The following is a 27,978-nucleotide window of genomic DNA, read 5'->3' on the forward strand; positions in this document are numbered from 1 at the left end:
GGGCACCGGCCGGGGGCCTGAGGGGTGCTGAGGGGAGCGCGGGGGTCGGCACCGCCCCGGGACCCGTCCCGCCCCGAGCAGCGCCGTGAGTGCCCGGGGACGCCTCGTGGTGGGCCTGAGGTCCCTGCTGGGCACCGAGGAGGGGTGAGGGGAGGGCTTTGGGGGGGCTGGGAGGGCTTTGGAGGGGCTTTGGGGGGGGGGACTGGGAGGGCTGAGCGGAGTCTCCTTCTCTGGAGATAGTCAAGGGTTTCCAGGGGTTGTGATGAGGCAAAGAGGAGGTGGCTGGGCCCCGGAGCCAAGCTGTGGAGGTTTTGGCTTGGCTTGAAAAGTGTAGGGATGGGGGACATGGGGCTGAAGCAGAGGATCTTACAGCTTGGGGGGATTTATCCCCCATCTCAGTGTCACGCATGATGGGGTGAGCTCTGCAATTTCTGTTATTCCTGTGTTCTCGCACAGCAGGTTTTATTGCTTTGTTTCTTTCCCAGCGTAGCCCTGATTTTCATCCAGCCCAAACCACCTTTCTGAAACCTTCTGAAATGTCAGCAATTTGCTGACAGTGCCCTCATTTCAGAGTTCCTGTTTGGTGTTGGGGGCTCCTGTTTGACCTTAAGGAATTCATAGATCAGAGACAGGTGGTAGGAAGGTGAGGAGACAGGAGACTCTGTGTGCACTGCACTGACTTTCACTGATTAATGGTGGTGCAGCTTAGGGACTGAAATAAGGTGCACAATTCATCTGTGGCTGTAGATGAGTTGGAATATATTTCCTTGCTAGAGAAAAATGTAGGATTTTTCATGAGCTTTTATGTATTATTTGGTTGAAAGACAAGGGGAGAGGGCGTCTGTCAAATCAGCAAGTCAATACACTTCTCTTTTCTCCTGAGTAATTATTTTGGCTTTAACAAACTTAAACTTTCAAGCTGACTTCTCCTATCTCAGATCTATATGGTAATGTAAAATATTTCTTTTTAATCCATTCAGCTTGCACCGTGCTGGCCAACCACTAGAGCAAAGATGCTGAGAGCGAAGGATGCTTTCCTGCGCCTGCGGCCCTGCCGCTGTATTTGCTCGGTGCAGCTTCCAGCCTGCAGGCTCACGTGGCGGTCGCTGCACAGGCAGCCGCTGCACCCCGAGTGGGCTGCCCTTGCTGAGAAGCAGCTGAAAGGCAAGAACCCAAAGGATTTAATCTGGCGTACCCCAGAGGGGATCGACATCAAGCCCTTGTACTCCAAAAGGGACACGAAAGATCTCCCCGAGGAGCTGCCGGGGGTGAAACCTTTCACGCGAGGGCCGTACCCCACCATGTACACGTACAGGCCGTGGACCATCCGCCAGTATGCTGGCTTCAGTACGGTGGAGGAGAGCAACAAGTTCTACAAGGACAATATTAAAGGTAAGAGAGCTCATGTGGGAGGCCACTCTGCCATGCAAAGCAACTGGAACCAGTCACGTGTCAAATTATATGGAAAATGCGATTATGCAGCCTGGTGGGGTTTGATTTCTGATTGTCTCTTCCCAGTGGCACTGTGTTTCTTTAATAGCCATAAATAGGATCACTTCTGAAACTCTCCTTTCTTTGATTTACTACTGAGCTGGAAAGATGAATGTGTTAAATGCTATCTTTAGTTTTGCCTTGACGCTGTCAGAGACAGAATTTGGCTGCATCCCAGGGTCCAAACAGTAGAGATCAAGGAGCACTTTGCTCTCGTTTTTTGACCATAATTGAATACCGTAGAGAACAAATCTGCTGAAATTTGTCACTTAGTTATTTCTGAGATTAAAGCATTCTGACATTTTGGGTTTCCATCTCATTTTGTAAGCTTTTAACGAACTCATGCAAATACATATGAATGGTGTCATTCATGGTATACTAGGAAAGTCAGCTTCCAAAACTATTGGTACCTTCATTATTTGAGAGCAGTTTCCCCAATATTTCTGCAGGGTATTGTGATTTGCAGCAATCTGTTTAAGTAATAGCCAGTGTCACCATAATGTACTTCTGAGTACTGCAAAAGCACCACTGAAAAGTTAATCTTGTTAGACTGACACATTTGTTTTACACCAGCTATGCTGCTTTTTGAAGCTAGTTCCAACCTTCCCAGTCAGAAGAACAGACCACTGACATTTGCATTCCAAGTAATAGATCTGCGATGCTTTTACATCCGACTTCACAGTTTTTCTTATGCAAAATGTCACTGTTGAAGGCTGGGAGGGTGATTTGGGGGGAAATTTTTACCTTTTGCCATATTTTGGTTGGCTAACATGAAGCAGTACTAGCTGCTGCGGTATTCTTGCAAGTGTTGAATCTTTGCATTTGTAAAAGTCTCAGTGAATTAGGGAAACACGAATCCAGGGTATTAGAGGTTTGCAAACAAACATTTCGCAAGAGACCGTTGTGAATACACTCTGCCTTACTGCTGAAAGTTGCTGGGGAGGCAGTTTTAAGGCTTGGGCCAACTGGTAACACTGCTCACTTTGTTCCTCCAAAATGCTTGCTGCCGGAATTTTTCATCGTCATCTGAGTTTCGACATTGTAATTTTAACTCTATTCTTGTGTTAATAGTTGTATTAATATTGAATTTGTTAGCATTGATTCTGAATCTAACCTAGGTTTTTGTAAAGCATTTTTAATAATTCAATTTAAATCACTCTTTAATTAGAGCAGTGCTGAAATACAATTAATGATCAGTTCCCACAACAGATGAAATTTGTTTTGCTTGTTTCAACATTGAGATAGACAAATTAAAATTGTTGTCACAGTGCTTCAGAGCTAACACCTAGTTTTTTAGAGGAACAGTGGTGGCTGGGATCTGACCATTAAGAGTTCTGATGATGATGATAAGCTGATTTGCAAAGGGATTAGATACAGTTTGTTCAGGAGCAGTGATGTTGATCAGGGGATGAATGTCTGGGATTTGTAGTCCCAAGCACTGCTCTCAGGTTGCAGCAACAAGTCTGCCAAAGAGCTCTAACCGTCCAGTTCTTCATATAAATAATTGCTACAGATTTAATAATGCATCACTTCTCATCAGGAATAATCTGCATATGTCGGAAGAGCCATGGAAACAATCAGTGTGCATGTGTTTGATTTATGATAAGAAGTTAATGGGACATGGTGTATCACGTTTTTGTTTCCAGCTACTGCTTGTTTCCACCCAGTAATACTTCTGGGTGTAAGCCCTGATGCTAATTGTATATGCACATATCTAATTTGTGGATAAAATTTTACTCAGTAGTTTGTTAAGCACAGCGAATTGATTATGTGGCTGAGCTGGAAGGATTACAATATTTTTTTGTCAGTTAAAAGCTTTTTCATTGGAAGTTTAAATTTACCATAGATTAGATGACCTTGGACAAGTTTGGGCAGGGAGCAGTGCTGAACATTAAAAATGGGCTTATTGTACAAAGCTGGATGATGCAAAACAAAATTAATAAAATTAGATTCAGTTCTAATTCAACTGTTTAACACTTCTGAATCTCTGTTTTTCTGTGGTTTTGTTTGTTTGTTTGTTTGTTTGTTTGTTTTTTCTTGCATTTAGCTGGCCAACAGGGATTGTCTGTTGCTTTTGACTTAGCCACCCATCGTGGTTATGATTCAGATAATCCACGAGTTCGAGGGGATGTTGGAATGGCTGGAGTTGCCATTGATACAGTGGAAGACACCAAAATCCTTTTTGATGGAATTCCTTTAGAGAAAATGTCTGTTTCTATGACAATGAATGGAGCAGTCATTCCTGTGTTGGCCACGTTCATTGTGACCGGAGAGGAGCAGGGAGTGCCTCAGGCCAAGCTGACAGGGACGATCCAGAATGACATACTGAAGGAGTTCATGGTCCGGAATACCTACATCTTCCCCCCAGAACCATCCATGCGGATTATTGCGGACATCTTCCAGTACACCTCAAAGGTATTAGTTGTTCAAGTGTATTTACTTTATTATACCTCATTACCTATGTATGAGGGACTGTGCAGAGCAACACAGAAGACAGGCAGGCCTGTTGTAGAGAAGGATGCGGTTGTGGAAGCAGACAAGTACAACTTAAGACAAGGTCCCAAATCACTTACAGCGTAAATTTTGGGATTAAGTAAATTTAAATCAGAGCCAGATTAAGACTCAGTCTGAAAGCATGGCAAGAATCATAGAGGCAAGGAGTAGAGAGGCTGTTGGTGGCATAGAGAATGAGAAGCCACGTTGTTAAGAAGCATTATGCAGCTGTAAGTGGGAGCAAGGAGGTAAGAAATCTTGAAGGACTTCTGCTGTGAAATGAAGCATGAGAAGAAAGTAATGAAAAGAGTAAAGTCCTGAAGTACCAAAGTTCAGTAGTACAAATTGTTTTCTTAGTTGCATTTTCACTGAAGAGTGGGACACATTGAGAAAGAATGATCATGATGAATGATCGCTTAAACACAATAAATAATGAAAAAAGGTAAAAGCATGTGAAATAAACATCTGAAAACACCATATAGTGTGCTGTATTTGCAATCTACAAATAATGAATTATTTCTGGGTGTTGATAGCACAATTATCTGATTCTCCCCTCCCTTCTGCTTTCATACGCTGTTGTCTTTTATTTTTGCAGTATATGCCAAAATTTAATTCCATTTCAATCAGTGGATACCACATGCAAGAGGCAGGAGCGGATGCCATTCTGGAATTAGCTTATACTATAGCAGATGGCTTGGAGTACTGCAGAACTGGACTTAAAGCTGGCCTCACCATTGATGAATTTGCACCACGGTGAGCTAAACAAACTTACAAGTACAAAACTCGTTTTTGGTAAAAGTCCTACTTTAACATTAAATGTTCTTCAGTATTTCTACATTCTCAGTCAATAGTGGCAGTGCTGTTATTGCAAATACATTTTGCTACCATTTAAACTTTGCAGCAAACAAACAAACAAACAATCAAAACAACTGTCTGGTCCACAACAGCCTCCAGACTACGTCTGTGCTAACAAACTGAACAAATTCGTTCAGAAGCCCAAGCACTGCCAATACAGTTGTAGCTTTAGGACTGGAGAATGTATCACGGGCTCTTGCAATGCTATTGTCTTTTGTTAGCTAGCATTACTTTGAAATACTTGAAAAAATACATGTTTAGCAAAGGAAAAGTTAAGGTATTTACAAAGAATTTACAATTGTCTGTTTCCTAAAAGTGTCGTTTTGTTTTCACCAAGACATTGTATCATTGTTTAATTACTGCCAAACCAAACAGAATCACAATTTCAGTGTCTAGTCTTTCTGATTTACACATTGCCTAAATATACAGGGAGTCTAAGAAACAGATGTGGTTCCTGCAGCCTGTTGCACAGTCAAACTGTAGGAGACAGTTGAATTAAGCTCTGTTTCCAAGATTTGTGACAAAACTAAAGAGGATCATTTAGAAAAACATTCAGCATTGTTGACAGACTTTCTGGTGACAGAGACTGTGAGAGCCTTTGGCAAATTGTTCCAGTTGCTAATTCAGTGCATTTTTTGTATATTTAGTTTTATGGGCTTTTACTAAGCATATTTGCTTTTATAAATCTTAGAAGGTATTTATAAAAAAGTAGATCAATTGGCGTGTTCCGTGATATGCTATCCAGTATTGAACTGATGTTGAATTTGGATTAAAATTGTCAGAAGGGTGGAAGTTTACTTATAATCTGCAGTGACTTCTTCTAGTTTGTGAGTGATAGCTACACAAGAAAATTTTGTCCAGGAGAATTCCTGAAAACTAGAGCATCATCGTCTGTATTGATGACCTGCTGGAGCACTGCTTCACTTAGGGTTCCCCCAAACAATCCCTGTGGACATTTTAGCAGGTCCAGCAACCAGTGGCACTAGCAAGAGGCACTGCCCGTTGCCTCTTGTCCTGCTCTGGGCACCACTGAAAGGAGTCTGGCCCCATCCTCTTGACACCCTCCCTTAAGATATTTGTATAAATTGGTAAGATCACATATCAGTCTTCTCCAGGCTAACCAGGACAGTTTATTGGCATAGATGTGTGTCATTCTGTAGCAAGTGGCATCAGTGCCCAGGAACATTCCCGACATCCTATGTTGAGGTTATATCTGTAAAAGTAAATTAATCAGAGACCTTGCTGTAGGACTTGTCCTTTAAACCGATCTAAAAACCTTTGTTTTATTAAAGTTTTATCCTGTTTGTGCTCTCTTATTACAGACTTTCCTTCTTCTGGGGAATTGGCATGAATTTCTATATGGAAATAGCTAAGCTACGAGCTGGGAGGAGGCTGTGGGCTCACTTGGTAGAGAAAATGTTTAAGCCCAAAGATCCCAAATCTCTTCTGTTGAGAGCTCATTGTCAAACTTCAGGCTGGTCACTCACTGAGCAGGTTAGAAGTGGGACTCTCAACTGTTTCCTGATTAAAATATGTTTAACTTCTGTGCCTTATCTTAGTTAATTAATTCATTTTCTTTGCAGTAGTATATGCACGACTGATATGCCTCAGTCCTGTAGCAGAAGCTTTGTCCTTCAGAGCTTTTCTTTTCCTTCCAGGATCCCTTTAACAACGTTATTCGTACTACCATTGAAGCAATGGCTGCGGTGTTTGGGGGTACACAGTCCTTGCATACAAATTCCTTTGATGAAGCTTTGGGTTTGCCTACGGTGAAGAGTGCTCGCATTGCTCGGAATACGCAGATCATAATACAGGAGGAGTCAGGGATTCCTAAAGTGGCGGACCCCTGGGGGGGATCTTACCTCATGGAGTGCCTCACCGATGATGTCTATGAAGCTGCTTTAAAGGTCAGTTTGCATGACCTTTTGTGTTTTGTGGGAAAATTTTAGGTATAAGCGTTTTGAGAGATGTTTTAAGGTACTCTTTGATATGTTGGTAGCTTCTGGAAAGGGAATTCTTACACTTATGCTTCAGTAATTTATTTTGTTTTTTTTTAATAATGAACTTTTTAAAAATACAATGTTTAGAGAGAGACTTGAGCCTTTTGGCAGACTACATTCAGAAAGAAAATGTCCCAGTGTAGAAAAAAAATCAAATGATCAAGTCTAAAGACATCATGGGATCTCTGTTTCACGTGTAAGGAAAAAAAGGGGCTTCAAAAGTGAAAGGAGTCAGTCCAGCCTACCTAGGTACATGCCTACTCGTGCCTATGGTTGTCTGTTTGAAACCTTAAAACTAGGGGTTATTGCAAGTGAAGTTTTATAGCCAAACTATAAAGGCCTTTGATGCTGTCCTCTGTAAGAGCCTCATTGAGAACCTGTTGTAGTATGGGCTAGATGAAAACTGGCTAAACAGGCAGACCATGAGGGTAGTGGGCAATGGTACAAAGTCCACTTGGAGGCCGGTAACGGATGGAGTACCCCAGGGGTCAGTTATTATATCTTCATTAATAATTTGGATGAGGGCATAGAGCACACCCTCAGACAATTCAGGGATGATATGAAACTGAGTGGGAGTGGCTGCCTCACCAGAGGGCTGTGTTGCCATTCAGAGGGACCTGGACAGGCTGGAGGGATGGGCTGGCAAGAATCTCATCAAGTTCAAGAAGGAGGAGTCCTGTACCTGGGAAGGAACAACTCCAGGCACCAGGATATGCTGGAAGCACCCAGCTGGAAAGCAGCTCTGCAGAAAAGGACCTCGTATACCGAAACCTGTAGTCTGAGATGCAGAGAGAGAGGAAACACTTCTAAGTGCACAAGACTGTATATTTAAATGTTGTAAGAATTTGAATGGTAGTATTAGTGCAAAGCTCATTTTGAGAACCTTGCTAATACTTTGTTCTTCGCAATCCTCTGCATTTCTCAGCTCATTGAGGAGATTGAAGAAATGGGTGGAATGGCCAAAGCTGTTGCTGAGGGAATTCCCAAACTTCGTATTGAAGAGTGTGCAGCCCGAAGACAAGCCAGGATTGACTCTGGTAGGGAGCAGGGTGATGAAACAAGGGGAAACTCCCAGCAGAATACCTTTTTCTAATTATTTTTTTTACATGCATTTGGTTTCATTTGTTTTCTTCTTAGTTTAGGAATAGCAGATTGCGAGTGATAAAACGGGAAGTTTTTAATTGTACGTCAGTGAGAGCTTCTGGAGATATCAGTATGTATGAAATTGGTATCCATATAAAAACAATCTTGCTTGATGTGTCAAAGACCAGATTAGACAAAGCACTATAAACACTGTTTTAACAGAGTATCTTGGGCCTGCCATAGTTGATTGCTTTATTTTTGAGATAGTATTTTTAAACTGTGGCTCCTGAATTTAAAACTCTGATCTCCAGCAGATGGCAGCATGGACTGTATCTGGCCAAATCCTTCATTTTGCTCAAGAAGTGTCCGTTTCTCCTAAAGACTGGAAAACCCAGTCATCTTGTATTAGAGGAAGATACAGTTTTTTGTTTGTGATTATAAGTATGCACATATAATAAGTGTATGTGAAAGTGTGTATATGTATAAATATACGCAAATATACATTTGTATATGTATGATAAAAATATGCAAGAGTGAGAGTGTAGTAATGTTATCAAACACTCCAAATAAAATGATAGTTAAGTCCATATGGGCTGAAAACTAAAATTCACTTTTTGAACACAATAATTTAATTTTTATTCACATGGAGTAATTTTAAGTAGGAACTTCACTTTCTTATTTGCCTGCTGAAATAAGAAAAGTAAATGTAGAGCAGTGTAGGAGACCAGTATCTTTGCTTAATTCTGTAAAATTCAGTTACATAATCTTAAAAAGAGAAAAATAGCTGATAAATATTAGTGAGTCACTACTAAGTGAGTTTGTAAGATAAATATTCTATTTCAAATTCTTTATCTGCCCACTATTCACTGACTGTTCATGCATTTAACCATCTCTTATAAAACAGGGAAAATAGACTTAAGTCCTTCTTATCATTTATTTAAGTATTTGAAGTATATAAAGTAAAGCACTGCATTATATTGCTCAAAAATTTCTTTTTGTATAATTATGGTGTCCTTTCGTAGTAGTTTGCAAATGTATTCTAAGTTTCTGGTGTTTCCACTGCAAACAGGGTCTGAAGTAATTGTTGGAGTAAACAAGCATCAGCTAGAAAAAGAGGAGACAGTTGAAGTTCTGGCTATTGATAATTCTTCAGTCCGTAGCAAGCAGATCGAGAAGATTAATAAGGTGGGAACTACCTTCTTAAATATTAGAGTTGTTATAAGTGCAGGCAGAACCTGAGTAAATGTCACAGAAAGGTGGCTTCCTGAAAACGTGACCCTCAAATATCTGAGGACACGGTGATGTTTACTGGGGAAGCTGGATTTCTGTTTGTTAAATTCAGTGCAGGCTGCTGGAAAACTCCAAGAAAAAAAGCATTAAAATTCAAACAAAAATGTTTTGTTCATTGGGTTTTAATCCCTGTCTTTCAGATAATGAGTATATAATTAACCTTTTAAAATTGAGAACTTGACATTTTCTAAAACTAAGATAGAAAATAGCTATGCAGTTTTGGTTTAAAAACACGTAATGCTTCTTACTCAGACTGAGTATTTTTCTTCTGCACTTTAGGTGAAGGCTAGCAGAGATCCAGCAGCAGCCCAGCGATGTCTTGCTGCTCTAACACAGTGTGCAGCTACAGGTGAAGGCAATTTACTGGCTCTTGCAGTGGAAGCAGCGCGTTCAAGGTACTGGGAGTGAGGGTGAATATCCAACTGCTGTGTAAAAAGTGATTGATCGTTTTCATCTTTCAACTCTTCTTGGCTATGGTGTCAGCAAAGTTAGTCTCTCAAGATGTTCTGTTTTGTTGTTTTTTTTGTCAGTAAGTAAATGATGGCTGCAGTTTGATATTGTAAGACAGACAATTATATTTTACACTCTTTTAAAGTTATGCTTTAATTTCTCATAAAGAATAATAGGGATACAAAATATCTCTTCAGAAATGATGTTGTTCGCGCACCTTGTGTTGTTTAAGGCTCAGACTCTTAGCAGTTTCAGCAAGTAACTAGGTTTCTCAGGCACCCTGCAGTTTCATAGGTCAGGGAGCTTGAGAAGTGTCTGAGATGTGAAAATGGATATGTGCAGTCTTCATATAGTCTGTTGCTTCATCCTTCCTTGCACCAGAGCTTGGTGTGAAAACATTTTTTGATTGAGAAATAAGTTTCCTTAGTCAGGCAAAGATGTAAAAGATGCTCTTAAGTAGAACAGCAAGACATCTTTTAGAGTCCAGTGGGAATGTGTATTTTTTTCACCTAAGGTGCTTTTAAGACTCTTCTCGTTCCTACCTCAAAGTCAGGATCGGTGCCTAGAATATGCCGTATCTGTCTGTTCGTTAATTAACTAAATGCTGCAGAAATGAACAAGCCAAATCCACTTCTTATTGTGATGCGCTCCTGTTTTTTACTGTGACTTCTCAAATTTCTTCATTCCTTTTTCTGGAATGCTAACAGGCATATTTTGAATACATTTTGTCCCATGGAGAGCTTGTCACAACACTGCTAGCAGAATGTCTACCTGTGCATTTACAAGAAGCCCTTCTATTAAGGGCAACATGGGAAAAGATTTTCAGGTGAGCACATTCATCCTTGACAAGTAGTAGACAAAGGTGGACAAAGGCATGAAGTGCCTGTAATGCTGCTGCTTGGTCTGCGCAGTCTGTGTCCTCATAGTGCTTTGTCACCTGATTACACACTGCTACCTCTCATTGCTTGTGAAATGCACAGAGGGGGTGGCAGTAATGTGAGACTCAGCAAACGGAAGGTGACAGTCTTAACAGGCGCATTATGGTCATTGACTTTCTGATATTTGTGTAGCCAGCCTCTGCAGCTGAAGTACAGAAGTTCATAGGACACAGACAGCAGTTTATGTAGAAACAGGCTAATAAAAAATAAAACAAGATTTTATAGCTAACTTTTGGTCTGTACTTCAAAATGCTAGATTGACTTAAAACCATAGATTAGGTTGTAAATTACCTGAGAACCGTCAAAACAAAGGGTGTGAACAAAGTGTCATTCCACACAAGACAACTGAGTGACAGTCATATGGAAACACAAATTTATAAAATAAAGGCACAGTGACTTCTGCTCTCTCTGGTTTGCATAATTGTTTAGTAGGGTTTTATCAGCGTGCATTGAAATAACTGTAAGTTAATAATAAGAATTACACTGTTTTTAATATACTGAGATGATAACAGTCGTATCTAGAATAAAATATTGCTGTGAAGGTAAACAGAACCAGGAAGGCTTTTGTTTATCCAGATTGTAAAGAACTTGTCTGATGTTATGATTAGCTGATAGCTGATTAAAGAAAAATGTCATCGTCATTAAAAATGTGATTTTAATCATGTTAAGAAGAGAAGCTGTATTGCTGGCAGCTGACAGCTGTCCCACTGTGGATACATAGATGGCACTCTCTGATGCAGCAGGACTAAGAACTAATTTTTTTTTAAAATATTTGTTGGCAAATTAATAAATTTGAAGGCAGTATTCACACACAGCCTTCCAGATAATATTAATTTGATGTTACTTTGCATTGGTTGTTTTTCTCAGCTAAGAACCTTGAATCCAGATATAAACTCCTTGTTGTGCTGAGGAGGAAAGTGGATAAAAGCAGGAGAACTTTCAAAAGAAAATTCCAGAAGGTCAGGGGGAAGGGATGGCAAAAAAAATGGATCAAGCATGTGTTAATAACATGAGTAAAAAATGTGTGTTCCAGCATGACGCTCTCTTCTAGACAAAGCACATCAACCATGTAGTGTAGTAGAGATAAGAGAGGACACCTTCAAGCATGTGCATTGCAGATCTCACTTTTATGCTCAAGACAGAATTTCTGCTATTTCTACCATTTTATATTAGTTAGAGGTTGTCGAATCATAGACTCACAAATTAGTTTGGGTTGGAAGAGACCTTAAAGATCATTTTATTCCAACCCTGCTGCCATAGGCAGGGACACCTCTCACCAGACCAGGTTGCTCAAAGCCCCATCCAACCTGGCCTTGAGCAGTTCCAGGGATGGGGCACCAATACCTTCTCCTCCCACAGCCTTCTGGCCTTGCTGCTTTTGATTCAGCCCAGGTACAGTTGGCTTTCTGGGCTGCAAGAGTGCATTGCTGGCTCATGTTAACTATGGTTCAGTTTGAGTATACAACACATGAGTAAAAAAGCAAAACAACTGGGCAGTCACAGAAGGTAAAACACCTCACTGAAATGTACTGAATCATTCTGTTAATACAGCAGAAATCCATCTGTTATATTGGAAGTGAGCAGGGTAGGAATCAGATAGGATTCCTTCTGCTGTTTGCATTTCCAGTAGGTACTGAGTACAATTCCGTTGGCCATCCTTTTATAAATGTTTGTGGACAAGAAGCTGCATCTTGTACAAATGTCCTTTGAGCATTTTGTATTAAAAGATTTGGGGGATGCTTAAACTAATTTCACCTAAGAGTAGCTTATAGCGAAATGTAAGACGACAGGAAAAAAATGTGAATTTCATGGGTTTGAAAAGTGTTTAGCAGTAGCCAAATGGATAGGATTTGGTCTCTGTATCTGTAAGCATACTTTCAAAATGTATTGTAAGGGTGCTATCTGTCTTCCTTTCACTTTGACAAAGTTTGCAGCAAATCATACTTGTATTTTGTACAAATTCTTTAAACTTTTTCTATTCAAATATAAGCTAAAATAGTTCTACTGAATATATTGATGTAACGTTTCATCAGGCACTTAGTGGCATACCATAAAATCATTATACAATATTAAATCCCAGTTAATTTCATACCAGAAGAAGCTTGGTGTGATGGGACCACTAGGTGAACTGCTCCTTCTCCACAGATAACTTGTTTTTCCCTTCCAAGTAGATTCCTCTTCTTAGTATTTAGGTGTGGGCTCTTTTGGATCACAGCACTGTCTTTTTGGTTCAAGTCTGCATGATGGATTTTACACAGAAAGGTGGAGTCCATTAAGCACAAGATTTTTAAATGCTTTGAAACAGAGACTTACTTCTTTTTGTATGAGAAGGCAGCACAACCTGGTGTGCTTCTGGCAATTGTGCTACAGCAGTAAAATGTGGTTTATTTCTACACACACAGTGTCTCCAGTAGCAAAGAGAGCTTGTAATTTGCATGTAAATGGATTTTCCTAGCTTCCTCTGCATCTCAGTGGATAAAAGAGCTATGTCAGAAGCAGATAAGAAGAACAGTAAGTACTTAAAATATAAACAGCAAGGTCGAAACAAACAAATTCCAGTAAACAAGTTAGGTTGCAGTCTACTTTGGGGTATTTTCTTCTTTTTTATTCTCTTGATTTACATTTTGAGTTTGAGTCCAAGTGCAAGATAATGCAATCTGAGCATTAAAAATTTCCCAGCTGAGAGAATTTGATTCACTGAAATGTTTTGCTGTGCAACAGTCCCAGTTGCCTTGTCATATATAAAGTCACTTCTCAGATCAGCAGAACCATGCTTTCTTAAAAATACTCTCCCATGTTCTATTAGTGGATGAGTCAGATGTTCAGAGTTGTAGGACCACAGGGGAAACAAGTGTAATTGAATTTGCTCCTGCAGCAAGGCACATAGTTGGGTCGCTGCCAGTGATTTCTTTATCCCATTCTCATAGAAGCCTCATGATAGTATTAATACTCCGTGTCCTAGGTGCACCGTTGGAGAAATAACAGATGCGATGAAGAAGGTGTTTGGAGAGCATAAAGCCAGTGACCGAATGGTGAGCGGGGCTTACCGCCAGGAGTTTGGAGAGAGTGATGAAATTCTTCATGCCATCAATAGGTGAGAATAGCTTCCCAGGAAGCCTCACGTAGCCTTGCATTTAATCCATGAGGTGTATGTGCTACTGCTTACTGTGCCCTAAAAAAATATTCCCCAACACCTGAGATGGGGAACAGAACAACCACTGCACGGGCGTTCTCGGGCCTGTAAGCAAGTAATCAGGATGAGACGAAATAAGCATAATAAGAGTCAGAACTTTATTTAATTCTATTTGCTTGTAAACAAAATCCATGGAGCTGGCTTTATACTTTGAGGATTTTGTTCAAATAGGCAGCTTTGGGATTAAGCATCTGAGAAACACTGCATGAGATCTCAATACATTGGATTGATTTCTTTGAAAACCATGTAGTAGTAGTCTCTACAAATATTTCCAGCAATTCTTATTTGCAAAATCTGGTTTTGAATATCACATAAATTGTTCCTGCACCTTCTTTCTTACTGTCTCTAACTCTGTAAAGCTAAAATATGTCTGGATATCCATACATGGCCTTCAGCCTACGGTTGTTACTTACTCATATCGCTAGGGAGAAAACAGAGGATGGCAGTATGTGTGAAAACACTGACTATTGGTGCCTTTTGGCAGCTGTCCTCTTTCTTGGGTGAAGAGGCTGAATTGCTATAGTGGGTGGCAGTGTAACATGGATCAATGCTTATAAGTCCCTGCAGTGCTGGGGCTTATCTTACAGAATCTCTTAAAAAGGAATTTCTTGATGGCTGTGCAGTGATGATGTTTAGCCTAATTTGGAGGTAGTTGTGCTGGGAGATGACACCACCTTTTCTTATTTCAAATATTTAGTTTGAATTTAAGTGTTTGTAATTATGCTTTTATATGAAGCAGAACTGAACTGATGCCTTGTGAAGCAAGATCCAGCTCCCTTTTTATATATCTGCCTCTGTGTCAGAGATCGTGTGAACCGGTTGTGCACATGGTAATGAAACTTTACTACAGGTCACATTTGCACAGGTCTTCAAAAGTGGGTTTTCACTCTTGCCCCACTCTTAACTCAAGCCCTGGGTTAGAGTGCCTCAGATGATGTTACTCAGGCAGGCTTTGGAGCACGTAAGAGCTGGTTTTGTTGGAAGGGAGCATGTGGGTGGGTACATAAGAAAACAAGAATATGGGAATGAAAACAATAGAGAAGGTTTTGTAAGACATAACAAATCAATTCAGATACCTACTTTGGTGATATTCTTAACAGTCCTTAGGAATAGAGAAGGCAGACCAAACTCCTCCTATAGATCATCAAGTAGAAGTCAGTCTGCTTCCCTCAGCCACCTTGATATAATTCCTTTTTAAGATGTCAGAGTGTTGTTTTTTGTTTTTCTTTTTTTTTTTTTAATTGCTCTTACATGATGCATGTTGTCCTGGCAGCATCTCCTGAGGCTATTTAAATCCGTGCTGATAAATGCTCTATCTTGAGCCATTCCTTCCCCCAAACTAAACCAATGGATTCCTACAGTGATTAACCCAGCTAGGTCAGGCACACTGAGTCCATGCAGCTCCATCCTTAACACAATGCTCAGAACTGTACAATATTAACAAACTCATGTTAGTAATATTTCTAAAAAACAGTTGTCTTAACATCCCACACAGGAACAGATCGTGGTGGCAGTACACAGATAATGAGAAGCGAGATGAAAGATTAATCTCTGAGACTGTGTTTACACGGTCACTTTAATTCAACAGAAATCTGAACTACCACCAAAAGGGGGCACACAGAAAGGGGAGCATGGTAATCCTTTTCTGGACAATCTTGTGCCCTCTTAAATGGTGATGTGCCAGTGCACAGGATGTCTAAGACCCATCACAAGCCTGTGTGCCGTGCATGCTTTTGAAATAATCAGTCATAATTATTCTTAAAATCTAAGAATTGTGTTTAAGTTAGTTGTAAGTCTACTCATTAAATCCTCAGAGAATGCAGTGTTTTTCCATTGCAAAGCAGCAAAGTAGTAGAGTGGTTTTACTCAAAAAAGAATGTTTTATTGTTCAGGATAGTTAATACATAGTTAATGGTTAGTAATTGCATGACATGAATACTAAAATATAATATTAAATGAATATTAAAATAGTGTGCAGACTACATAAGCAAACCATGAATTGGAAGATCCTTTGGTTTGATGTAAAGAAATTAGGCTTTTTCTTTTTTTTTTTAATTTGTGGAAATGCTTCTATTGAATTTCAGCAACTTGCAATGATACAATACATGTTTTCAATCAGGGTTAACAAGTTCATGGATCGTGAAGGGCGCAGACCTCGTATACTGGTTGCAAAGATGGGTCAAGATGGCCATGACAGAGGAGCTAAAGTTATTGCTACAGGATTTGCAGACATTGGCTTTGACGTGGACATAGGTCCTCTCTTTCAGGTATGACTGATTGAGCAGTATTTCAAATACAGTGATTTTCTAGTGCTTGCTGAAAAATCAGGCTGGGGCTATTGTCATGTAATCCTGTTTCCATGCAGACACCTCGGGAAGTGGCCCAGCAGGCAGTCGATGCGGACGTGCACTGTGTCGGGGTGAGCACACTTGCAGCAGGTCACAAAACTCTTGTGCCTGAGCTCATCAAAGAACTGGATGCCCTTGGCCGGCCAGACATCCTTGTCATATGCGGAGGTGTCATCCCACCTCAGGTATCTGTCGATGTTACTTCCATCAAGAATAGGAGACCGCCTTAATTCTGTCTGAGCTGTTTTTAGCTATTTATTATATTCTCTGAATGTCAGAGGTGATTTACTGTGCTGAAGGCTGCCATGCACAATTGACAGGCTCAGTGCAGATCTGCAGGGTGGTCGCAGAGTGCTGTCAGGTCTCTTTGGTCTGTTTTTCTGCACACCGTGTCCTGGTTTAACTTACGTTGTTTATTGTGTGGAATAAAGTCATGTTATGAAAAGACTAACCTCAGGGAGCTGTTCCTTATGTTCAGTTGTTCTTGATTACCAGTATTATCTTGTATAATACTGGTAAAGGCTAGCTCCTGTCTGAATAGAATTTATGGCTACCAGTAACAGTTCTGAAGAGGCACAGGTAGTAACTAAGAAACGTGGTTGGTCCCAGCATCTATAGGCTACACATCTTAGTCTCTGTTTAGCCTGTCCTCAGTTTTCTGTCATCAGGATTAGTGTTGCCTCTCGTTCCCTCTCCTTAACTGCTTCTTCTAAACTGTTGAATAGTTGTTGGGATTCCCTTGCAGGCAGATCCGTGCCTTTCTCCTGAAATTTTCAGTGGTTCATCCACAATGTGCCTGGTTGTGTCACCTTTAGGGTTACCTTCTGTCTAGAGATATTTGCAAACAAATCTATTGTTATTCCCTTTTCCCAGACTTCTTTCTCCAGGCAATCAGGTAAGTGATCAGGAAGAACAAACATTTAAAATGAACAAACAAAGCTCACAGTGTTTTTCTAAGCAACAAACTGTGTTTTGTCCAGTATCTCTTAATAGGATGCTACTAGCCTGTGGCTGGGAAAGGTGTAGAATATCCTATAGAAAAGCACGAGAGAGTAAATAACTGCTTCTCCCTCCCCTTTTTTTTTTTTTTTTTTGAATTTCAAGACAATCATAAAATCAGAGTTCCTTTGATTGCAAAAGAACACTAGCACTCTCCTGTTCCAAGCTGTTGTTCAAAGCAGCATTTTCAAAATCAGAAGTTAGATCAAATTTACATGAGGTTATTCTGGGTCACATCCACGTGACTTCTGAATATTTTCAAGCATCTGACATGAGTCTGATAGTAAACAAAAGACCTTTCCTGTCGATGTTTTTTAGTATTTCTTTATTCCTCCAACTATTTTTTTTTTGTCATTTCCCATGATGCTGCGCTACCTCTCTCCAGGGGTTGATGCATGTGTTTTCTCAGGCCCAGTGTGCAGGACAGAGCACACAGCAACTGTAAAGATCAATTTTGTGTTTCACTGTTAATTATGGATCTTACATTTCTTTCTGGACAGGATTATGACTTCCTGTACGAAGCCGGCGTTACCAATGTGTTTGGTCCGGGGACCCGCATTCCAAAAGCAGCTGTCCAAGTGCTGGATGATATTGAGAAGTGCCTGGAGAAGAGGCAGCAGTCTGTGTAATGCCAAAACCTCACACCTCAGCCAGCCTTATATTAATCACTTACAGAATGTAATCATCAGCAAGGGATGGCCAGACACATACCTTTGGTTCCGCTGCCCTCTGGCCTGGTGTTTTGTGCTTTCTAAGAAAGTTGTAAATTCTCTGCTTGTTGTGTTTGAGGATTATTTATATATTTACGCACAAGATAGTTTTATCTCTAGAACTACAAATTCAAAGAATTAATGAAGTTCAGTGGGTGGGGATTTTTTTTGTTTTGTTTTTCTTTTCTTTTTATTTTTCCCTGATATATTGATAAATAAAATACGTGTTCTAGCCCTTTGGTTGGTCTCTTGCATTCAGATAACTTCTTTTGAATTTTTAGACTCATGCATTTGGCAGGCATTGCAGTCTTCAGGCAAAATCACTAAAGTTCAGAAGAGATGTGATTGAATCAAGCAGCACTTTGATGTTAATGCTAATCTGACTTAACACACTTCAGAAATGTATTAGTAGATAAGCCATATTTTTTCTAAGTTCGTTGTTTGTTTAATAAGACAAACCCTGTATCTGGCCATAACTCATATAATGTTCAACACCATCATACTTTTTTTCAAAAGGAGATTTTCTGCATGTGGCTGGAAATTGCAGATCAGATCAATAGCTCTGTATCTTCACTTCAGAGATTGCAATTGATGAGATCTTTACTTAACGCAAACTTGTTTAATGGGGCACATGTGCCCATGGTCTCACACTGCTCAGAAACAAAGAGGTTAATTGATTTGCTGTTCTCATTGTCTTTCTAATTAAGGTTAAAAGTATTGATCCCAAACCAGACTTTAGGCTTTAAAATTCCATGGAGATTCATCCTCAGCTATTTATAGGTATCTGATTCCCTCCAGGAAAGACTGTTGTGGTTCAAGCCAAGATGTGCAGAAAGTACAGGTTTCATTCATTTCTTCTGGCTGAAGGTTTCTCTGCTCTTTGGTAATGTATGTCATCTACCTGTGTTTGCCTTACAGAATCCTTGTGGTTTTTTTTTGTTTGTTTGTTTGTTTTGTTTGTTTTGTGTTTTTTTGTTTGTTTGTTTTTTTCACTCTAACAATCATGAAAATCTGCATCTTGTTCCCTTTGAGATCAATAAAAAATTCCCACCAACTTCAATCGGAATCACGCCCAACCTTTAATGCTGGCAGGAGGGCCCTTTAAAGCTCTACATTAGGAGCTGGTAACATTCATTGATTGTCTCGTGTCATATCAAGGTTGGAAAACAAAATTCTGAGTCTAGGGAAGGAACGGTCTTCTTACCTTATGTGCAGTATTAGGCCCTTTAAGGAAGGAAAATATTTAGGTGAACAGAGTTCCCTTGGAGTTAGTCATCAGTTCGCTGCCTAAGCAGAGATTTCTTGGGGGATGACAAGCTAAGATGGAACATGCTTTTCCCATATGTTCCCTGCTGCTGGGGCAGCACAGTGCTCACTGCTGACAAGATAATGTCAGGTTGTCAGCCCTCGTTCCTGATGGTGAATGGTTACCAACTACCACCTCACGCTGCACTCACTCAGCAACTCAGCTGCTTTAAAAATGCAGCAGTATTCAAATTAATGAAAAAATAGGTTAGTGCAGAATTAAGTAGGTATTCTGTAAATACACTGAAACATTTTATTTCAGAATGAGTATTTGGGGCATATTTCAGGGCAAAATGATAACAGTGAACTGTGACTAAACGCTCAGCTTCCCAGTAGGAATGAGCAAAATGGCAGCATGTTGCTGCATAATTAACTTCCTTTAGGAAGTTTCAAAATAGTCTTTTTTTTTTTTTTTTTTTTTTTTTTGTATATATAAGGTGGTTTCTGTTTTGCAAAGACAAGAAATATGGACAGGAGCATGGGCTGGAGACATCCTATCTATACTAGCTTTTCTTTTCCCTGACTGTCCTTTACAGTAAAAGGTGACAACTGACTGAGATGTGGATGTCCCCATTGTAAAATTCTGCAGTTTGGTGAGATAATTCCTGGTGTCTGAGTGGGTTTTTACCTTAAATGTTTGTATCAGGGGATGACTGCACTGGTGATTGCAAGCATTGAGGCCCCGATTCGCTCCTGGGTGAACACATGCATTCTGCTTCAGCGTCGTACAAGATCACTTGGCAGCACAGTCCAGGGCTGGGTAGAAAATACCATGAAATGAGAATTATGATTAGACTGTAATTTAACTTCATGAGACTTATGAAAAAAAAAAAAAAAATCCCCTGGGCTTAATGTACTTGCTTTCCTGGTGCCCTGGTCCAAGGGCAGCCCTGCTCTTTGAATTCTTTCTCTAACATAAAGCTATCTGCAATACAACGTCTCTCTAATGGATGTTTCGATTTCCTTCTCACTGAGTCTAGAAAAGGAAAAAGAGATTTGAACCATGATACCTCGACTAGGATTTCTAAAAAAAACTAAGTACATAAACAAATAACTAATGAGGCTATTAAAGCATTATACTTGAACAATATACAGATCGTTTGGCTTTACAAAGATTTTGTCTGTGTGAAGGGGCACGTTGTTCACATCACATACACTTTAAAAGCATTTGCAAGTGGACGAGGACCTGTTCTGCTCCCAAATTTTTCACAGAGGCAGCTCACATCTCGTTACATGATTAATGTGCAGGCCATTGTTCCTTTCACAGATCTGCAGCTACCAGCCGGGGATACACACTTTGCTGTTTATTTTAAACACAAGCAACTGAGCAAGTGAAAGCAAAACTTTGAGGTGGAAGACAATAATTAAAGTACAGTTTCATTTTTTCCTAACAAATTACATTTTTAGCTGAAAGAAAATGCTGATAATTAACATTTACTGTAACAAATCCCTTTCCAGCATGTTCACTGTTTCTCCACCCTTGAACACGCTCCTATAAACCCTCTTTGTTTTTTAACTCCTGTCCCTTTTGTGATTCCTTCTGCCGTAGCCCTCCCCCAGCTCACTTGCACAACACTCCCCTGCCTCTTCTCTTCCGTGTTATTTTGCTTCAGCTTTCACATGCTCCCATCCCAGTTACTGGTGTACCCCCACATCCTTCCTCCCTTGTTCTTTTTCCTTACACAGTCCCACCACGGGCTGTTGGACGTGGCTGTTTCCCAGAGAATGCTTCGCCCCATCACGATGGCAACAGCAGGAGCTGGCAGCACAAGTCTGAGCACAATCTCGTTCCCTACAGAGCATGTGAGTGACAACCCAGGACGAGGTAACATCACCCTGGAGGTCACTTCAGTTTAGGAATTGTTCACAACTTTTTACAAATAAACCTAGCTTAATTTAGTAGAATATATATGAGAGTTGGCAACGCTGCCAGTAGCAGGAGTTCAGAGGAACACGATCTCCTTAAGGTTTCCAACCCCCCGACTTAGTTGTGGAAATGCTTAACCCTATTTTTTAATCCTGTTCTTGGCCTTAACTGAAGCTTATAAAATGAAACTTATTATTAAGGTTTGATCACGGTGGAAGCTTTTAAGAACTCTTTTTAAGAACTCTTAATTTCTTGTTTAAATTCATGCTTAAAAGAATTAAAATTTCTTGTTTAATTTCTTGTTTAAAATGTTTCTGTGTCAAATCTGCCTTTGATTTAACTTTTTGCCTTCACCAAACTCATGGCAAAGGGAGATGCAGCCAGCCGAGCAAGCAGCTGGGCTGCCATTACCAAGTGCACAATTCTCTTTGCTAAGACATTCCTTCGTCTCTCATCATGCTGTTTGGGGTGTACAGAAGGGTCTCTATCTTTGCTGGCTGCCACATTCCCACCCAACCTCTGCAGACCAAGGCTATTTCGAATATTTTGAGCTTGCAAAAATGGAACTGAGGAACTTGGTCTGGTGGGACATGTCCCTACCCATGGCAGGGAATTAGGTGATCTTTAAGGTCCCTTCCAACCCAAACCATTCAGTGAGTCTGGGATTTGAAATATACCTCCAAGGGAGCAAGGGACTGTTGATCACTCTAAGATATTATGACACCAACCACTTCATCATCTTTTCCTGGCTGTATTTCTTCTACCCGTATGGTTTTCTGCCTGCGTTCCTGGAAAGCTACATTCTCAGCTGTATTTATTTGGTAACGCTTTGTGTTCAACCTAGAGTTTTCTGTGATGGCTGTTTTACTGACAGAGCCAAGAGTTTCAGGATAGATTGCATTAAACAGTCAAAAGTATGAGAAAAAAAATATGAAAATAATAAATCCTCTTTTAATTATAGCTGTTTCCCTGAAAATAAGTGCGACCAGAGCTGATTATGGTCTTGTTTAGTACCTAAATCTATCTATTTCCTCTAGAGTGGCAATTCTTGAAAAAATAGCATTTTCTTTTTGTTGCTGTTGTGTACCTTAAAAATAGTAATTGGGAGCTGTTTAAAAATATATACTCAAACCTCAGTATTTGACATAAGATAAACCAGTGACAACCCCACGTTCTGCATTCCTTCTTATTTGCACCCACGAGTGCAGCAAACTCTTGGCCTCTGTTCTGCAGCACGGCGGCGTTTCAGTGAGCTGCAGCTCCCTGGTTCTCCACCTTTGCGGTGGAAGAGAGACGCACGTTGTCCCTCCCGCTCCACATCATCGAGACAGGATTTTCAGCGGAGGTGTCGGTGCTGAAGAAGTGCAGCCGCCAGCCCCAGCAGCACTGCAGCTGTTTGATTTCGCGGCGGAAAGTTTTGCTGAAGATGTAGTAGATGAAAGGGTTGTAGGCGGTTGAAGATTTGGCAAACAGGCACGGCAGCAGGGTGACGATGGGCTGCAGGGAATCGCTGGAGTTAAAGATGGACCAGAAGCTGGCTGCTGCGTATGGTGTCCATGAGCTCAGGAACCCAACCGAGATGAGCACGGCCATCTGCAAGGGAAACATGGCTTCAGCCCTTGGCTCGTACAAACCAGGCATGTGGTGGGTGGAAGAAACCATGCCTGCCCCAGATGAAATACCTGAAACGGCTGTGACATGAGCCTAGGTGACATGGGGCAGTGTGTATATTCCTTTATTCCCACCTGGCAGATACACGCTGTGGGATTTCTGCCTGGCAGGGAGTTGTTCTCACTTCCTGACTCTACCAGCAGTGTGTCGTGGGGGAAGGAGCCCGAGCAGAAAGCACAGCCTATCGACTCACTGGCCTCTGGAGTCAATTTTGCTCTTCCATGGGAAATGAGCAACCAAAGTGCTTGTTGAAAAATAATATATTAAATCAAACAAACAAAAAATCTGTTTCCGTAGGAAATTTCTATGCAGCCCTCACTCTGAATAACCTTTCAGTCAATTAAAAATAGCTAGAAAGACAGGACAAGGCCTCCACCCCAACTGCAGCATGCATGGATCCAACAGCTATTCCAGCAGGACTGGAAATCTGTGTGTCCAAAAAAATCATGGGTCTAACTGTCTAAAGAATCAAGCCACTGAACTGATGGTGCATGGGCAAGACTGGAGCCACATCTCCATCTTTTTCGCTAACACCAGACAAGTGTAATGAAGGGTTATGAGCAGACCAGGTGTGAGCAGAGCCTCTGCAGGTTCCTGATTACTGCAGACTCTTCTCATCACTGGGATAACTCACCAGTGTCAGCTTCTTCTCCAGTTTTGCTGCGTTGGGGATCCTGTCGATGTTCTGGATCTCTTGGTATGCCTTATGAACCTTCCAGGCGATTCCCAAGTAGCAGGCGACGATGGTCAGTGCAGGCAGGACTGTGCACAGGAGGAACATGCTCAGGATGAAGGAGAAGCCGTTGGAGGAGTTGTGGAATTTGCTCCAGGCTATTGTACAGGAGATGCCAAATGGCTCAGGGCCGTAGTAGCCCCAGCCTACCAAGGGCAGAATGGCCCAGAGCAAGGAGTAGAGCCAGATGAAAGCGATCAGGATGCGGACAGTGTTCTTGGTGATTTTGTTACCTGCAAGAAAAAGGAAGAATAAGTCTATACGGTTCTCACCTCAGCCATGTTGGTTTTGCCATGAGGTTTCCAGCAGAAGGATGCTTACTATAGATCTGCCTGGGCTGCTGCTACAATTCCCTGGTGGGTTTTCTTAAGAAATCAAACAGGCATAGTCCATGTTTTGGGTGAGACACGAGTGCAGCCCTCAGAGCTGATTTAAAGTTTGCTAAGTCAGGCAGCTTTACAAGATCAAGCTGACCCAAAATGTACCATGATCCCAAACCAGGAATGCCAGAACACTCCTTCCTCTCAACTTTCAGTACCCCTGCTTGCAGACAAATAGGCAGATAAGACAGCCTGGTCCAGTAAAACACTTGGGATCTCCACCTTTAGGTCGTTGCATTTGGTATTACTGAGAGGTGAAAAGCCTCACTGTTTAACAGGGAATTCAATCAGATCCTTCTAGGGACATTAGAGGTTTGAAACTGAAGTAAAAGTTGAGACTTATTCCTACAGATATTGGACTGATGCTGCACACCATATTCAGCAAAGTGCCCCCTGAACACTGCATCCCACACGCCTCACAAGCAGGTTACCAGAGACGTGGTTACTCACTGTTCGTTTTGGAGGAATTGGTAACAAGGAAGCGAATCACGGCCATGGCACACAGCGTCATCATGCTGCAGACGCCGAAAAGGAAGCCCATCAGGGCGTAATACATGCAGGACGCATCCCCTCCCAGCCAGGCGTGGTTCCAGGCGGATGCAATGGCCAGCGGGTACATGCTGATCGCCATCCCCACATCTGCCACTGCCAGGTTGACCGTCAGCAGCTCTGGGGACTTCAGGAGGGAGGAGCGCTTTGCTGCTGTAGCGAGGACGGCTGAGTTTCCCAGGATGGTCAGGATGGCTGAAAGGGCAAAATGAGCACACAATATCACACAGTTAGCACACCCATGAAATGCCTGGCTGTACGAAAGACATGAACAATGCAAGTTAGCCTGGGACTGTGTCTTCCAAGCCAACACTGCGTTGTGCTGATGCTTTGAAAACACGCTGGTGTCTATCTGCTATGCCCTGCTATGAAACTTCAGCTCTTGAGCTGAAGCAATCTCATTCTCTGAGATCAGCCCAGCAAAGTCAGCTGGAGGAGGTGAGGATGTACTCAGCTTGGCATCCTCAGCACAGCATCCTCTGTGATGCTTCAGCTACCCTCAGGCTGCAGCTCCTGCCTCCCTGGCAGGCTGGCACTTCCCAGCCAGGCTGTGTTTCTGCTGCGGAGCTGCTACAGCAGAGAGGGCTTCAGATTTACTTACTTCTCCTTCCTAAGGAAGCACTCCAGCCAGTGGGACTCTCACTGGTCCCCTCCTCCCGTCCGGTCCCCTCCACTTTCCCAAACTTTCCCTCTTTGCAGCCCATCTCCCACAGGAGTCCCAGCACCATCCTGCTGGGGGCTCTGAGCCACCTCACTAATCCATACGTGCTGGCCAAGCAGCCGAGCATCCCTACAAGCTGCAGTTCGGACTCCCTCACTATTCTGATGGTCTCGGGGTGCAGTGAGACAAAGCACAGAAATTGTTTTGCCAGAGGCATGCGGCAGACCAGAGGCTGCTTTGCAAAGGGACCTGTTGGACATGCATTATTCAGATGTGCCGCAGGGCTTCAAAGCATTCATGACAACTGTGTCAAAAGTCCACGCAGCAAACAACTCATTTTTCTTCAAGAGAGCATAGCATGGAGCTCTGCTTTGATCAAAAGTTTTCCTGAGAAGGTGTCCTCTAAAGTCAGAAGTGAAATAAGGAAACAGAAACAGATTCTGGCGTGTTCCCTCGCAGCTGGAGAAGCAGGAAGGCTGCATTTGCTCACACACAACACACGAATGAAGTGCCCACAGAGGAATGAATCAAGGGGCATGCAGCAGAACAGAATAAATGCATTAGCATAAATCCACAAGTGGGCACAGACATCAGAAGAAAGACTTAAACAGCACAGAGGGACCAATCTGAGACCCAAACTCCTTCCTTCCTTCATCTACTTGCTAACCCCATTGCTCACTCGGCACCTCTGGCTACTCCTGCAGAATTCCCCAGGGTGCCCCAGGATGCCCGCGGTGGCTGAGCATGGAAGGACTTGCTGGCAGAGCAACCTGTGGCGTGGTGGGAAGGACATCCCCACCTCTGGGAGGAAAATGAGCACAGGTCACACCCACGAGAGCTCTAAGCACTATGCACGAGGGTTGAAGTCGTCCTTCCTCCTACCATCAGGTGCAAGCTTCAAGCCCCTACTTGTGCTGCATCTACACATTTCCTTCTCTGTAAGAAAGCAGCTGACACCCTGACTTGGAGTAAAACAACCCCCTTTTGTTGTTTTAGAGATATTAATTTGTCTCACACCGAGTTCCCCTCTGCTGTCAGCACAATGGAGGGGACAGCACAGTGCAGGGCAGTGCATGGAGAAGTGTGCAAGAGCAGGGGTGAGGTGTGAAATCCTAAAGCCAGCACTGCTGCCTTTCTGTTAATTCACATTAAAAAATATATGCTGGTCTTTCTTAAATGTATCCCAGGCAGAGTTTTCAAACAAGCTGAAGGGGGGCAGGTGCTCACATCTCGGCACAATTCAGTTGCACTGCATGCCTAAAGCAAGTCAGCTCCTCTCCAAAGCTACAGCCACAGCACTCACATCACCTGGGCACATGCAGCAAACAGGCAAGAAGGAAAATGCTCAACCAAAGCCATGCTGGGGCTGACTGGTACATAGCTCCGCTATTTGGAAACTCTTTGCTGTTTTATGCCACTTTATCCTACCACGACCCAGGTGCTTCCTGCATAATGCCAAGCCTCCCCCTACAAGGGTCACAACAGAGTTGCTCTCCCTGATCTCAGAAGCTGGGAGCCCCATCCCTCCATTCCCAGGCTGAGATGCCAATGTAAGGGGCAGGTGCCTTATTTTGACCACCCGTGGGGGCAAACTTGTGCCAGCAAGTCTTCAGCATCACAAGGGATTGCAAGGCTTAGAGGAGAGCTCGATCCAACTGGCAGGCGCTAAGCAGGGGAAGATGTGGGGACAGATTTTCCATCATTTCCCTCCAGCTTCCCTCGGAGCAGCCCATGCTGACCGCAGCATGGATGGGGGCAGCCCCGTCCTGCCCATCCCGAGGCGTGAAGCACCCCCAAACGATGAAGGCAGAACTCACCTATGAGCAGAAGAAAGACCCCAGCTCCGTAATCCACTACTGGGTGGAGTTTGGAAATGTAGTGCTCCTCCATGGTCCCCTCTGCAAGGTGGAGGCTTCAAACGGCAGGGGAGGTGGATGTAGGAACAAAGAGGCTTTTCCTCATGGTTCGCCTGCAGTAAACCAGGCAGTTGGGTGCTGGCACTGCGCAGGGACCCTTCTGCTGCCTCCTCTCTCCCTTTCTGTGTTGCGGGGGAGAAGCCTGGAGTGAGAGAAAGGCTCCTTCCCTGGGGAGATGGAGTGAAGGCTGGGCACAGCCCCTGCCATGGTCCCGCCTGCCTGGCAGAGCATCTCCCCAGCCAGCCCCTCCTCTCACTCGGTTGCCTTGTCAAGCAACTTGACAATGCGAATCCCCTCGCAGGGCATCGCTGAGCAGGAACAATTGCTGCTCGACCATCAGCAGCCCTGGGAAATAAACCCAGGCTGAAGGACGGTTGGGAGTTTTGTTTGCCAGCTGTGTGGCTGCGCAGGGGAAAGGCAAGGTTGGGATGGGGGGATGGCTGGGTTGAATTATTAGAGGGAAGCTGTTTGCTGCAGGGGTTCGGGAGGCTCACAGGGCCACTGAATGAAGGATTTTCAGAGCTGCCTACAGGACAAGTGGTACAGGCTCATCTGTCCATTTAGCTGGGCAGGTCTTGATTTACAGGTCCATAGTTGCAATGCCATTACCTTGACTTTTAGCCCAGGCAGCACCCAGCCACCACACTGAAGAGCTGATCTGCTCTAAATTATTCAATTCCCACACCTGGATATGCTAAGCTGTGTTAGCATCATGCTCTGCTTGGCCTATTTTACTGTGCTCAGACACAGGGAATTGTCAGATCCCCTTGAGCACGCAGCCATCTCGTGTTTGGTCTAGGTGGAATTTAGGTGCTCAAGTATCAGCCTAACTTCTGAAGTCCCTGGGAATCTGAGAGACTTTAAACACCCTGAGTTTCACCAGAAAGCAAAACTGGCCATGCACAGAAATGCTGCCCCTCTCTGTCCTTGCTCCCTGCTTCAGCTGTCCAGGATGCACACACAAGGGATGCCTGCTGAAAGCTTTGGGGAGTTTAATTCAGCACCCACAAATGTGCAGCACAAAGCATACATCACAGGACCTTGTA

General features: G+C 42.6%; 2 protein-coding genes across 2 annotated transcripts; one reads left to right on the plus strand and one right to left on the minus strand.

The window, feature by feature from the left end:
• Nucleotides 1–22: 22 nt before the first annotated feature.
• Nucleotides 23–18,090, plus strand: MMUT (methylmalonyl-CoA mutase). Its single transcript, XM_032185147.1, has 13 exons — nt 23–85; nt 981–1,392; nt 3,539–3,906; nt 4,580–4,737; nt 6,162–6,333; nt 6,498–6,746; nt 7,765–7,876; nt 8,992–9,107; nt 9,492–9,607; nt 13,563–13,694; nt 15,913–16,060; nt 16,159–16,326; nt 17,641–18,090. Exons 2-13 carry the CDS (start codon nt 1,014–1,016, stop codon nt 17,767–17,769), a joined length of 2,247 nt encoding a protein of 748 aa, XP_032041038.1. The 5' UTR covers nt 23–85; nt 981–1,013; the 3' UTR covers nt 17,770–18,090.
• A 4,177-nt stretch (nt 18,091–22,267) lies between these two features.
• On the minus strand, nt 22,268–26,906 carry LOC116487206 (opsin-5-like). Its single transcript, XM_032183871.1, has 4 exons — nt 26,834–26,906; nt 24,257–24,550; nt 23,328–23,659; nt 22,268–22,615 (listed from the first exon to the last, which is right to left on the minus strand). Exons 1-4 carry the CDS (start codon nt 26,904–26,906, stop codon nt 22,268–22,270), a joined length of 1,047 nt encoding a protein of 348 aa, XP_032039762.1.
• Nucleotides 26,907–27,978: the final 1,072 nt, after the last annotated feature.

This window comes from Aythya fuligula, chromosome 3, assembly GCF_009819795.1.
Source record: "Aythya fuligula isolate bAytFul2 chromosome 3, bAytFul2.pri, whole genome shotgun sequence".
Taxonomy (NCBI): Eukaryota; Metazoa; Chordata; class Aves; order Anseriformes; family Anatidae; genus Aythya; species Aythya fuligula.